Source organism: Alexandromys fortis, unplaced genomic scaffold (assembly GCF_014885135.2).
Source record: "Alexandromys fortis isolate MF-2015 unplaced genomic scaffold, M_Fortis_MF-2015_v1.1 scaffold_29, whole genome shotgun sequence".
NCBI classification, from domain to species: domain Eukaryota; kingdom Metazoa; phylum Chordata; class Mammalia; order Rodentia; family Cricetidae; genus Alexandromys; species Alexandromys fortis.
The window spans coordinates 13,817,904-13,832,602 of record NW_026067891.1 but is presented as its reverse complement, the minus strand read 5'-3'; the positions used below and the strand labels follow the sequence as shown (position 1 = coordinate 13,832,602).

Genomic DNA, 14,699 nt, shown 5'->3' with positions numbered 1-14,699 from the left:
AGCTTGGCCACAGGGAAAAGAACCAGCGGAGGCTCCGAAAGTCCTCAGCACAGGCGCACATTATCTGGGGACAGCTGAAGAAGGCACTTGCAAACCTGGATTCAGAACTAGTTAACCCAGGTCATTCATGCTAAGTGAAATTTCAGCCCCGTTACCAGAGCCTCCTCCTAGTCCCTGTGCTAGGCGGTACTGCTGTTTCTCCAGCTTAGGCCGTTAGCTGTGCACATAGACTGAAGCCTCACCTCTGCTGTGTGGCTCCTCCCTCTCCCCAGAAAGTTCCACTAGAGATGCATGTCTGGGGTGCAACGCCTGGGTGACAGTCTCTGAAACTTCTATAATAAGCCCTGGAGTCTTCTGGCAGAAAGCGCCTCTTAAGAGAACTCTCTCTCTCTCTCTCTCTCTCTCTCTCTCTCTCTCTCTCTCTCTCTCTCTCTCTCTGTGTGTGTGTGTGTGTGTGTTCCCCCTCCTCCTCTCTCCCCTCTCCCTCTCTTCTCCTCTCCCCTTCCCTTCCTTTCTTTCCCTCTCTCTTTCTCCCTCTCTGCCCCTCTGTCCCTCTCTACCTCCCTCTTCCCCCTTCCTCCATTGCTTCCCTCCTCTCTTCCCCCTTTCCCTCTTCCTCCCTCCCTCCCTACCCATTCTCTTCCCCTCTTCTCAGTTCTCTCCTCTCTTCCCTGCTCCCTTTCCCCCCCTCTTACCTTTTATCCCTCATCCCACTCTCCCTCTCCCTTACCACCCCACCTTGCCGAAAGAAGAGAGAAGGGAAGGAGAAATGATACATTGTTTCCCAACTCCTTGAATCATTAGAGACATTTTCTCCACAAAACATGAATGCATCTCGAAGCCTTTAACACTTTTATGTGACTCTACTCTTTATGTCTTATGTTTTTAACCCTATGCGTGGTGAGCACCTGTGGTGGTTGAACAAGAATTGGCCCATAGGCCCGTAGATTCAAATGCTTGGTCACTAGGGAGTGGCACTATTAGGAGCTGTGGCCTTGTTGGAGGAAGTGTGTCAGTGGGATGGACTTTGGGGTTTTAAATGCTTAAGCCAGGCCCAGTGCCTCTGGCTGCCTGGTGCCTGCAGATCTGTACATAGAGCTCTCAGCTAGTCCCCAGCAGCACATCTGCCTGCACATCTGCCAGCACACTGCCATGCACCCTGTCATGCGGATAATGCACTAAACCTCTGAACTGTAAGTCAGCCCCAATTGAACATTTGCTTTTATAAGCATTGCTGTGGTCAGGTGTCTCTTCACGGCGACAGAACAGTCACTAAGACGGCATCTTATCAGAAGGGTTACACTGCTTCTTTTATCTTTTCATTGGGGTCATCCATGAAGAAAGCATTTTGGTGGCACTGAGAGCCTGACCTCACACACTAACAATGCAGCTAACAGTGACCGGCAGGACCGCAGAGACACAAAGAGAAACAGATCCATCTACCGCCGCTGTGACCACCTAAGTGAGCCTCTCGGAGCTAATGAACACAGGCCAGGAGCACAGAGTAAGTGCAGGCAGTGTGAGCTGCAGCACCAAGGATGGCGAGCTCACCGGGACCTCCAGAGCAGCAAGGAGGGCCACCCTTGGAAGCAGTGGCCTCGTGTACCCGTCATTTCTGCAGCTGTTCCCTCAGCGTCAGCCCTGAGTTCCTCCTGCTCCCACTTCATACGTGTTACTTTCTGACTGGATTCCTTCATCTCTGCATTCCAGCCTTTTTTAGCTCAGATGCTTTGTGGGGCTTTTCCTAAGTGTGCAGTTTTGTGGGCTGTGCAGATTTTGGACTCATGTCTGATGCCCAGCACAGTGTCAGGATACAGCATCAACTCCAGTGCTGACCCATCATGTGCCAGAGCCTCTCAAAGCCTCCTCTCTGGGCTCCTCGCATTTAGGGAGTGGCCTGCTCTTCTCCATCATGTTTCTTATGCCTCTGGGTTGCAACCTATTTGGGGGTCTAACAACCCTTTCACAGGGGCCACCTAAAACCATGGGAGGACACAGATATTTACGATATAATTCATAATTGTAGTAAATTACCATTATGAAGTAGCAATGAAAATAACTTTATGGTTGGAGGTTGCTGCAGCAGGGGGAACTTTATTAAAGGGTTGCAGTGTTAGGAGGGCTGAGGACCACTGTTCACTCTGTCTGTGGACTGTATAAAGGGTCACAGTGTTAGGAGGGCTGAGGACCACTGCCCACCCTCTCTGTGGCAGCTGTCTGGAGTTGAGTTCTCACTCTGCTTTCCTTTTCTTGTTAAGTCCTCATGACATCACAGGCAGGTGGAGTGCACAGTGGTAATTTACCTAACCTACGATTCAACACCCCAATTTAGAGGGAAGGACTTATGCTTATCCTTGTCACTAAACTGGTGCTTCACACATAGTCGATGCTTAGTAATACTTGTTGAATAAATTCACACAGAGGCTCTGAAGAACAGATGTGGAATTGAATTGGTCATTTCAATACCCATTTATTAAAGCTTTAATACATTATTACAGGAAGTGCAGAAGCCAGCAATCTGAAGAAAGAGAGTGCTGGTTGCCCACACATTTTCCAACCCTCTATCCAAATAATCATTTCCATTCTGAGTCCTGCAGGCCAGAGTGGGAGGGAGGATGTGCTGAGCACTAAGATGCTGGGCCTGTTGAGCTGCTGAGGGAACACAGACCGCCTCTTCCATGCTGGGATTCTTGGCACATTGATCGCTAGGTCCAAGATTTCTCCCCTCAAGGTTCTGATGGATTTTGCGAGACCAGATAGATACACGTGTGAGGTCCTTGTTCAAAACCAGGTCCACACAAACAGCACAAGGGTGGCCAGATGCACCCTGGGGCAGCAGGGAAGTTGCTTCTCACAGACACTGAACTTCTCAGGTTGCAGAAATGAGCAGGATGTGTTGTTCCCCTGTAAGGAGTAGAAAGGTACCCGCTTCATCTTCTTGCTTCCAGCGGGCGCTTACTTTTTGACAGTTCTATGACATTTATTTCCTAGTCTGTCTTATTTCAGGTGAGTAGATAGGGAAACAGCTCCAGCCCTCTCAGGTGATCACCCTTTGTCTTCTAGGAACTCGCTGGCGGAAGGAACAGACCAAGGACCTGCAGCAAGTACTAAAGGCCATCGACCAGGACATTCCGCTGGTGCTGGTCAGTGGCAACCATGACTTGGGCAACATCCCCACCGCCGAGACCGTGGAGGAGTTCTGCCAGACATGGGGAGATGACTACTTCAGCTTCTGGGTGGGGGGCGTCCTCTTCCTGGTGCTCAATTCCCAGTTCTTTTACGATGCCTCCAAGTGCCCTGCCCTGAAGCAGGCCCAGGACCACTGGCTGGACCAGCAGCTGAGCATCGCGGAGCAGCGGAAGTGCCAACACGCCATCGTCTTCCAGCACATCCCGCTGTTCCTGTGCAGCATTGACGAGGAAGACGACTACTTCAACCTCACCAAGGCCGTGCGGAAGGAACTGGCAAGCAAGCTCACTAGAGCAGGTAACGCCTGGGGCCTGGGGGTTTCCCCTTCTTTCTATCACTCAGCAAAGTGAAAAGGAAACAGGGTTTCAGAGGGACTGGTTCTCATCCCAGTTCATCACTCACCAATAGTTTGGCTGTGGACAAGTTGCCAAATCCTTCCTGCCTCAGTTTCTGCAGATATCATAGGATGGTCACGAGCAGTGATCCTAGGAATTGTGTAGGATGGCCCCTGACCTCTGAGCACCAACCTGAAGTAAACGCCCACATTTGAGGATGGGCACCTTGGAGGTGAGGGGTCCTAGCAGAAGAGCTGGAAACAGCCTTCTTCATCTCTGTGGGAAGCATGAACTGGCTGGAGGGCGGGTAAGCCTTGAGAAGAGGCGTCCTCCCACCGTCCTCACGTACCATGCAGGAAACCTGGGCTGAGGCTACAGTAGAGGGTCCTGGGATCTTCATTGGTTCACCTGTGTGGGAGTACATTGTGACTCCTTCCTGAATTAGGACAGGGAGATAGATGTATGTATAGGATCTCTCTGATGTAGACTTGCAACTTACCATTTGTGTGATCTACAACTGTGCAATCGGGTAATGAAGATGCCCTGTTTTTAAAGCTATATTTTAGCCATTGATGGCATAACTCCCTCGTGCTAGCCCCTGCCACCTGCTCCTCCTCAGTTCCCCTCCCTCTAAAGAAATGGAATCACTTGCCTAAGTGATCAGCGGTTGCCAGGACTCCAACTAAGACAGCTACGTGTCCTGTCCCCAACTCCCCTGTCAACATCCTCAAGGTAGCATGTGGGTCCGGGCTGCCCAGCCCATGGCAGAGCACATGTCATCTGCGAGGATGCCCAGATGCTGAGAGGACCCACGGTATTAGCAAGGCAGCCTTGGAGAACACGGGGTAGCTGGCCACCCAGAGCACAGAGGACCTTGCGTGTAGGATACAACAGCTCTAACAGATTCTGGAACCAGGTGTCTTGTCAGCATGTCTACCCAGGAGTGTGTATGCCTCCGAGGTGAATCTCATGACCCATCTGGCAAAGGCTGATCCACAACCATGAGGCTGGACAAGCCCTGGCCATGCAGCCCCTTCCCATAGGCAGAGCTAAACAGGAAGACAAATTACAATTTGAAAGTTGCTTTGTGAGCATGAGGCAGAGCAAGAGTTCACCTTCCTTTTCTATTCCTGGTGGATATCAGACCCTGGCATCCTGCGGACTCTGGGCTCAAAGGGGCCTCCTTGCCTGGCAAGATCGTGTTCATCCATGGGCCTGTTTCATGAAGAAGCTACATAACCAGGCCCTCAGAACCCTCTCCTACCCCAGCCCAAGACCCAGCTCCTTAGCTTGCCCTTCCCAGAGCCTTTGACGGTGACCTGCCTCCATGTCACCCGGCAGAGCCTGCTCAGTGTTCTCCTTTCTCCACAATTCTTTGTCAGTGTTTCCTTGATCCCAGAGCTTGTCGGGGGGTTGCAAGTGTTGACATTGTTGTGATACTCTGGAGCTTATTAAGAGGAGAGGAGGGTAGGAGAGAGGAAGAGAGAGAGAGAGAGAGAGAGAGAGAGAGAGAGAGAGAGAGAGAGAGAGAGCGCGCACGCTCCAGTGGGCGGAGCTTGTCTCTTAAGGGGACATTTGCACCTCCATATAGTCAGGGAACTGCTTGCCATAGGCAGAGAGGTGCCAGGTTCCCAAGGGGCAGAGCCAAGGTGTGCCTGGATGCTAACATTCCTCTTTTTTTTTTTTAAGGTGAGGGGTTAGGCATGGGAGGTTAAGGAGATGAAGGCATCAAGTTCTCAAGACTGCTTCCTGCTGACTTGTGGGCTATGAAATCTTGGTGAACCTGAGGAAGCTGGGATACTGGCCACATCCTGGGATAGGTGGCTGTTTCACTGCTGGCCAGGCTGTGGATCTGTGGAACTGTCCAGTGTTTCTTGGACCTAGCAAGGTTCTAACAGAGCAGAGGACAAGATTAAGTTTAGGGAAAACATTCTTTAGGTCCTGGTGACTGAATGGGAGGGACCAGGGGAATGTGGGGAGGCCTGGGCGCTTAGTGCCTGGTAATCGAGGGAGGGGTGCACCTGACCTGTTTGAAGTAAGTGAATCCTCCAAGTTGGCTCCCTGGATCTTACAGGAACTCTTTGAGTTTGTGAAAATGTAAGTTTTAGACACATTAGCATTTTTACTGTTTATAATCTGGACCAAAATTTGTTCTGTAGAAATGGCAGTACACGCATTTCCGAAATGACAGTGACAAATGTTTCTGCACAGTGAAAAGTATCTTCTAGGTCTGTAGTTAGAAAACAACCAAGGAGGATTTAAAATCTTGATCTTGCAGTTATGGTAGTGGTCCTACTCTGCCAGAGCTAGATTAATGGTTTATCAGAATTTTATTGATTAGTGTTTAGACTGTGGGCCCTTGGAGTCCTAACATAACAGCAGTAGAATGAAAGAAATCTGGAGCGTTTTATCTTTTCAAACATCTCAAATCACTTGTCTTTGCTGTGACTTCAGCTTTTTATACTCAGACCTCTGTAACTTGCATGTACACACATTAATAGCCTGTATTTGTACACCCTGAAACACCTCAGATCCTCACGTCTAGAGTTTTGCGTCTTCAAACACCCTTTATGTAAACATGGCAAGAAGTTATGTTGACTTCTGTTTTGTGAGGTTGTCCTTTTAAACTGGCAAACCTCCCAGCCATCAAACTGCTTCAGAGTTCTTGAGGAGCATAAAATTTTACCTGAGTTATTGATTTAAAAATGACAGAGACTTGATTGGCTACCTAGACAGTCAGTCACTTCCCAGGGTCCTCCATGGTCACTCAGGGCAGGGCTGGCAGCATGGGGCCTGATGGGCTTCAGAAGATCCTGTGGACTAGGAGTTTGTGGGAGGACCAGCCTGCCTTGCCCTGGGCAGTCGATCCCTCAGTGCCCTGTTGTCCACGGTCTGGAGGGGTCCTTACAGCAGCTGACTGTGGGCTCCTTGGAGTTAGAGACAGTGTCCGTCTGCCTCCAAGAGCTCTGGCTCAGGTGTTATCTCAGTGGCCAGCGCACAGGGCACAGTCGGTGCCCAGGACATACCCTGGGACACGGACACACAGGAAAGACTCTAATTCAGATTGTCTGCCCCACATTATGTGCCTACCACATCACAGGGTGCCATGGCCTTTTGTCTCTTTTCCTCATTCGCCTGCCTCGTCCTCTGGGGTCACTCAGCAGTCTGTTCGCCCCCTACCCTGCTTTGCCCCACAGCACCTTCTGGGATAGGAGATACCTCTCCTAAACAAGCCTACTTCACCAGGGAGGTGGGAGCCTTTCCTGCGTTCGCGGGTGGGATTCCATGGCGTACAAAGCCAGGCCCTGTCAGACGGGGAACAAACACTGGCAGCATCTGATGAATATTGCCATGGCTACTGGGTTGGGAGGCTTGGATAGTAGATTGGTGAGATTGGGGGCACGGGGTCAGATGCCACTGACTGCTCAGGAAAGGAGACAGTGGCTGAAGCCCCAGCAACAGAACTTGAACTCATTTTGGAAAGCCAAAAGTTCAGCAATATTTGGTAAGATTCATTAACTTGAAGACCTTGATAAAACTGGGGTGACAGTGGCAGGTAGTATTTAGTGTTGCCTCTAGCTTTTGTCCCCCACGCAATATTATTTCCTAATACTATTTTAGTCTCATTTTTCTCCTTGTGCTAAAATGCCACGGCTCAAAAATATGTCAGAAGCTCATCAGATGATCAGGGTAGCTTTTAATTACGATAATTGTGTTGTTATAAAATATCCTTTTAAAGAACACATCCCTCCCCAAGCCACTGTGGAGATAAAACCCTGCTTCCTCCCAGCAAGTTTAATGAATAATTCTGAATCATTGTGTGGGATGAATAAATGATTTAATAATGAGCATCAACAATCATCTCCCATTGTTGCATTAATTTTTGTAAATGGGATGAGGTAAATGAGGAGGAAGGGCTGTCATCACACAATAGACCACCATTTGTGGAGGAATGTGCTCTGTGATCCAAAAGCCGAGAGCTTCCAACCTCAGGTTTCCCTAGAAACGGATGTTTCCTGCTTCTGCTTTTGAAGTCAATAAGTTGGGGGGGGGGCTTCTTTGCGTGGTGCAAACACATTGTCAATAACTGGTAGAAATAAACAGATATCAGGGCAGGACAGGCGCACAAATGGGAAGCAGCACCACTTATTTCCAGTCTTCTTTGCTCTGCCTGGGGATAATCAATTTCATCACATCCAAGGGATGTAGAAATTGGTTTTCCCCTTAATTCACCTGCTACCTCATTGGAGTTGCAAAGACAGATCTTAGATAATGAAATCTGGGGGAAGCTGGACATCACCTGCTTCCTCGGGCTTCTCTCTGCAGAAAGTTACTATGTGACCCAGTTAATGCAGCCGGAGTTTAAAGATCCGGTCTTCAAACAAACAAAAGCAAAGTCTGGCTCCTTAGCTGCCCATCTTTCCCCTTACTGTCTCAGTAGCTTTGCTTTCCCCTCATTCTTAGCACAGAGCTGAAGGGCCGTGCTAAAAAGAGCCTGGGGCACATTTGGCAATTACACAAATTCCACCAAGTTGATCTATCCTGCAAAAGTTAATGGGTAATTTCAAAGATTAGTTTCATCTCTTGCATTTGTGTGCTTTTTAACAAAGAAACAGAAAGAAAGGGTGAGCTCTCAGTCTTTGGTTTTGGTTTTAGGATTTCAAGTCTTTAAGGAGAGAACATAGAGGTCAGATTTCCAGGGCCACACTGTAGGAAGAAGAGAATGCCAGGTCCTCTGTCTCAACACTGTACTGAAGCTGTCTACATCCTGATAGCACCACGGAGTAAGGTGCCAGCTGCATTCACTGGTAGAAATTCAGCTGGTGCCTGTCACACGTAGCTGCCCCTTGATAAATAATGGCATAGTGGTTAACAGGGACAGAGCCTGGCTTGATTCGCATGGCCCCAGCAGCTGCGTCACTGGTGATGCCCATAGTGCCTGTAATGGCCAGCTGAGTTGTGGCTGCAAACACACTGCCCAGAAGAGCATTGCTGCCTAAACAGGACCTTATGCAGTGCCATGCAAACAGAGGTGGGGCTGGGCAACAGGAAAACATTTCTGAACACAGTGACCAAAATTTCCCGGAGTGTTTCTTTCAGCACTGGTATTGTGTTGCATTAGTTTCAGCCTTGGTTCTGAACCTTAGCCAGGCAGTGGTGGGGCATGCCTCTAATCTACAGAGTGAGGTCTGGGACAGCCAGGCAGTGGTGGTGCACGCCTCTAATCTACAGAATGAGGTCCGGGACAGCCAGGCAGTGGTGGTGCATGCCTCTAATCTACAGAATGAGGTCCGGGACAGCCAGGCAGTGGTGGTGCATGCCTCTAATCTACAGAGTGAGGTCCGGGATAGCCAGGGTTATGCAGAGATACCCTGTCTCAAATATCAAAAAGAAAACAGAGTAGCTGAACACCTGACATGTGTACACTTAGTCCTTCACGGACATCATACTCACACACCCGCAAATGCTGCTGCTTGGAGTGTCTTTGCTCAGATTTGAGATTATTATATGTTATGAATTGCAGGGTGTTTTAGATGTACACATGAAGTGTTCTGCTCTTGTGGAAACATAATAGCTTAATTGCAGAAAACAAAGAAGATTGTTTCCTACAGTCATCCCTTAGCCTGTGAGAATTAAAATAGTGCATCGCTGGGTGCTGTTATGTAAGAATGCTTCATTTTAAAAGCTGTGGTTTGAGTTCCCTTTAAAATATGCTAATGGTTTTGGTTTGCGATTAGGACAGAATTTACAACAATTTCTAAAATGATCATAAAAATGTGCTTCTGCCATTTTATACTGCATATTTCTGTGAATTGACATTCTCAGCATTGTAATTATAAAATCAAAATATCCACTCTGCAAATGTCCTATGGTATCAAGTGTTCAGTCAAGATTTAATTCTCTTTTTAAATTTTACTTATTTATATGTGTTCAGGAGTTTTGCCTACATGTGTGTCTATGTATCGTGTGTATGCTTGGTGCCCACAGGGCCAGAGTGGTATTAGATCCCCAGGGACTGGAATTATAGATGGTTGTGAGCCATTATGTAGGTGCTAGGAATTGAACCCAGGTCCTCTGGGAAGAGTAACCAGTGCTGAGCCATCCCTCCAGCCCCCAAGATTTATCTCTTTCTGTAAAGATAAGCAAGCATACTCATTTCATTAGCATGTGGATTTGTTTTCATCTTTAATAAGTGATAAAATTATACATTTATCAAAGGATTGTGATGAAATAGTTTTATGATTTTTATTTGCACACCTATTTTATATTTCAGAATTGTATAAAAATTTCTCAAGTGAAACGGTGTCATGAGTAGGAAACATGAAGGAGCCCTCGCCTGGAGTCCATAGGCTTTCATGAACACCGTTAAGCTGTAAGCATTTTAGGCTTGCTGACCCGGGGTGTCTGTAGAGCTATTCAGCAATGCTTTTGTGATATGGAATTGACAAGACATAACGTGTCAACTGGCTATAGCCGTGTTCCAACCATTTTAAAACAATAGGCGTTGGTCCTGCTCCTGTATGCGAGACATGTTTCCTTGCAGCAGGCACTTTTGCCGCCTCAGTCCTTAGGTAGTCTAACAACAGTGTGCTTCCTGACGTGTCTGATGGCAGTGTGCTTCCTGAAATTCACTGTGGTAATGCGGCTGGCTCACTGTGGGGTCTGCCTACAGACAGACTCCTCTGCTTCTCAGAAGGCTGTATGTCTGGGTGAGCCCAATAATATGCCTGAGGCCTGTGATGCAGTCTAGATTGGAGATGAGATAGGAAGGCCCATGGTGACATTTTAAAATGTCTAATGGTTGATGTTTATTTTAACATGTACTAAGAAAAACATAAGCTATTTAATAATTTAAACATGGGTACTAGGTAAGAATAGTATAGCTAGGCTATCAATAAGGGAAAAGTTGTAAAAGCGGTCCAGGGTGGTTGATGTGGGGGCTGATGGGACAGGAGAAGCTATGTGATGCTAGGCCATGGGTTGGGGCAGACCTTCCTCTGGTGGCCCCTTAGCCAAGTGGCATCTCTTTCTGCTTTCCATTGTCTTTGTGAAACAGAGGTTCTCATCCTGAGGTGGGTGCAGCAGATAAGATGAGGCATGGCCGAGAAGTTACTGGGCACCATGCCTGCACGTAATGGGTGCTCTGTGAAGAGCTGTTTGCCCTATAGCACCCGCCCCAAAATGAGGTGAGATTCCTTAGCTCTCCTTTAACTAGACGGGTGTTTCCTAACCCAGGCACACTGGCTTCTTTCTTTGAGGGAACACTGAAACTCTCCTGGCAGAGCCAGGTGTGCTCCAAAGACTGCCTGCAGGCTGCTCGGGGTGGAGCTGTCCACCCTGGGCATCATGCAAAAGCTTTTTGGCCCCAGGGGTGTGTGGGAATTATACTGCTTCAAGCTGATGTTCTTCAGAGTAGGTAAGGATTGTGTGGTGTTTTTAGCTTTACAAAAAGTATCAGGAGTTTAGAAGGGGGAGAGCCACAAATCTAGACGCAAAGTTCCTTTGAAATTTAACAATTGCATGTGACTGTTTGTTAAAGCACACACTTCCCTATTGTTCTGGATATATAATTCCATAGTCAGAATTTCCAAGTAAAGAAATGTGCCTGTCAGTTGTGGCACGCGCCTTTAATCCCAGCATTCGAGAGGCAGAACAGGCAGATCTCTGTGAGTTTGAGGCCAACCTAGTCTACAAGAGGTAGTTCCAGGACAGGCTCCAAAGCTACAGAGAAACCCTGTAAAGAGAAAAAGAGAAGGAGGAGGAGGAGGAGGAGGAGGAGGAGGAGGAGGAGGAGGAGGAGGAGGAGGAGGAGGAGGAGGAGGAGGAGGAGGAGGAGGAGGAGGAGGAGGAGGAGGAGGAGGAGGAGGAGGAGGAGGAGGAGGAGGAGGAGGAGGAGGAGGAGGAGGAGGAGGAGGAGGAGGAGGAGGAGGAGGAGGAGGAGGAGGAGGAGGAGGAGGAGGAGGAGGAGGAGGAGGAGGAGGAGGAGGAGGAGGAGGAGGAGGAGGAGGAGGAGGAGGAGGAGGAGGAGGAGGAGGAGGAGGAGGAGGAGGAGGAGGAGGAGGAGGAGGAGGAGGAGGAGGAGGAGGAGGAGGAGGAGGAGGAGGAGGAGGAGGAGGAGGAGGAGGAGGAGGAGGAGGAGGAGGAGGAGGAGGAGGAGGAGGAGGAGGAGGAGGAGGAACAGGAGGAGGAACAGGAGGAGGAACAGGAGGAGGAACAGGAGGAGGAACAGGAGGAGGAACAGGAGGAGGAACAGGAGGAGGAACAGGAGGAGGAACAGGAGGAGGAGGAGGAAGAAGAAGAGGAAGAGGAAGAAGAGGAAGAAATGTACTCGCAGGACAGCGGTAATCACCCCCACAGAGCCCTCTAACGTACATTTTTAAGAAGCTCATCTTGATGGCTTTTCTTTTCAGCCATCTTTGTATTAGACCAGACAGTGTCCCTTTTTGAAGCATCCACAGCCCCCCAAGCGCTGGGGCAGATCAGCTTGATGCATTTCCCTCTTTGTTTTGTCTTCTAGCGTGTAGTCCCCCATTCATTTCTCCAGCTTTGGTCAGTTTTGTGTCTTGGTCCTTTTATTGTAAAACATCATACATTGTAAAATATCATTTGATGCCTGCATCTCCTCCAGCATAGAAGATAAAGACCAGCTGCTGAAGTTGCATCTGGTGTGAAGTGGTGGATTTCATTTCTCACTTTGGAGGTATCCTTAACAGTTGGGCTAATTAAAGTTAAAATCAAGTCCTGATGGTAAATATTTATAAATCAAGAATCTGGCGTGCGAATGCATTCTACTGATTCCCGAAGTTAAGCCAGCCTGTATTCACGCAACAAACAGTGCAGGCTCCTCAGTAGCACGCAGGCCAGAGGAATGAACAAAATAGGTAGGATTCCTTCTCCAGAGCTTCAGGTGTTGTGTGCATGTGGTGTATGTGGTGTGTGTGGTGTGGTGTGTGTGTGTGTGTGTGGTGTGAGTGTGGTGTGTGTGTGGTGCGTGTGTGTGTGTGTAGTACATATATGTGCACTTGCATGTGGAGGCCAGAGGTCAACTCTGAGTATTGTTACTCATGTGCCATCCACCTTGACCTGGATGCCAGCTGGCTAGCCAGCCCAGGGATCTGCCCATCTCCCCCTGCCAGTCCTGGGATTACAAAGGCTTGCCACCGCATCTGGGTTTGTTTTAGTGTATATTCTGATGATTGCACCCAGCTTCTTTTGCACAGCAAGCATGTGACTGACTGAGCCATCTCCTCAGCCTTCAGATCATAGAGTGCAAGTTAAACGTGTTGGTAAAAATTGCATCGCAAGATTTCAAAGAAGCGGAGTCTGGGGTTTGTGAGGATATCCTGTCTGCTCTTTCAGGTCACGTTTATAAAATGGCAGTTAACATCCTTCTGAAATGGCCAGTGAGATTCCTCTGTAGAACCTGGATATCCCTAGTGTCTTAGTCCATTTTCTGCCACTCTAACTAAACACCATGGCTGTCGTTTATAAGGAGTAAATGTCCATTTGGCTCATAGTTCTGATAGCTACAAAGTTCAAGATCAGGAGGCCGCATCTTCCAGTCCTTTCTGCTGGTGAGGATTCCCTGTTGTCCTAAAGTGGCATGGGATGTCACACGATGAGACCAGCATCCTGTCCCAGGTCTCTCTCATAAACCCACAAACCCATCAGATCAGGGCCCCACCCTTATGTTATCACTCTCTTGACACCTCACAATGAGTGTGAAACCATGGCATGACTTCTTTGTGGGGACATTTGACCCATAGTCCCTCTCTGAGCAGAACACCCTAACCTTCTCTTCAGTTCAAATTCTTCTTTGCTAGATTCATGTCCACTTCCCAGCACACAATCCAGGTCTGGAACCTCCCTGTGCAGCATCACCTAGAACTGCTTGAATGTTGCTGCTTTTCTTTCGTTTTATTTAATATTCGCAGGGTCAGTGAGCTGGCTCAGAGGGTAGAGGCATTCGGCACCAAGCCTGGGAACCCACGTGATGGAAGGAGCTAATTGAATCCTCCAAGTTGACCTCTGATTTTCATACCTGTGCCATGGTGCCTGGATACATGCTAAATAAATAAATATATAAAATGTTAAAGAGTTTTCATATTGATGATCACCTTGGGAGTAAGATAGCAGAGTTGGGCGATATTCCCTTGGGTCTGACACAGTCCTGGTCCTCGTGGTGGCTTGAATGAAAGCAATGACCTTCATAAGCTCATACACATGAATTCTTGGTCCCCAGGTGGTAGGACTGTTCAGAAAAGGTTGAGGGCTGTGTCTTAGAAGAGGTGTGTCACTAGGTTTGAATTCCAAAAGCCCACACCTCTCCCAGTTAGCTCTCTGGCTCCTGCTTGTTGATCAAGCACTTAGCTATTGCTCCAGCACCATGACTGTCTGTCCCTGCCATGGTGGTCGTGAACTCTGAATTAAAGAGTTGCCAGCCCATCACTATAGATGCCCCATTCCTGTCCACAGTACAGGTGGGGGAGCCAACCAAGACATGGATAATTAGGACGGGCTGGCCAAGCCTTGTGTCCACTTATAATTCCATAGGCACAGGAGTGCGTCCATTGGGCAGCCGCCCCTGAGGCAGCATCGCAGGTAGAAGGGGTCACATCAGAGCAAGGCAGGCTTTAACTTTAGCACTGATCTGTCCTGTTAGGGTGAGGACTCAATCTGAGCTTCCCATCTACTTGAGAATGAATTTTCAATCCCTGTCTCCTCTGTCGAGACCCCTAAAGAAGGGGCTTTTTCCTCAAAAACACAGGAGGTGAACAAGCATCTTTAGATCTTTCTGTCACTGCTGGCATACCCACACAAGTCTGAGGTGGCATTGTCTCTCCGTTGCACTGGCATGCAAACTCGGGTCCCAGAGGCCGAGTTCTCATTGGGGTTGCAAGGCTGTGCAGCAGGGTGTTGGCCTCTAGTCGCTTGACCCAGAAACTGCTTCTGACGGGTACTCATTAATGCAAGTTATGTCTGTCTTCCTCATTTTCTTCCTCATTTTCATCAATCTCCTCGTTATTATCACTGAGAAACAACTGAAATGACCTAACTTTAGATAAACTGAGACTTAGGGGACACGTTTTCTTTTTAGTATCCTTAGCATGCTGATATTAATATTGTTTGGAGCATTGTCTCTCTGCAAGCGTTGATGTTCTCCCTTTCTGCTGA

General features: G+C 48.4%; 1 protein-coding gene across 1 annotated transcript in view; it reads left to right on the top strand.

The window, feature by feature from the left end:
- Cpped1 (calcineurin like phosphoesterase domain containing 1) overlaps positions 1 to 14,699 on the top strand; it is a 109,944-nt gene that overhangs the window by 79,776 nt on the left and 15,469 nt on the right. Inside the window, exon 3 of the mRNA XM_050136329.1 lies at positions 3,064 to 3,486. Within this exon, the coding sequence (XP_049992286.1) occupies positions 3,064 to 3,486 (423 nt within the window). The remainder of the gene's footprint in view (positions 1 to 3,063; positions 3,487 to 14,699) is intronic.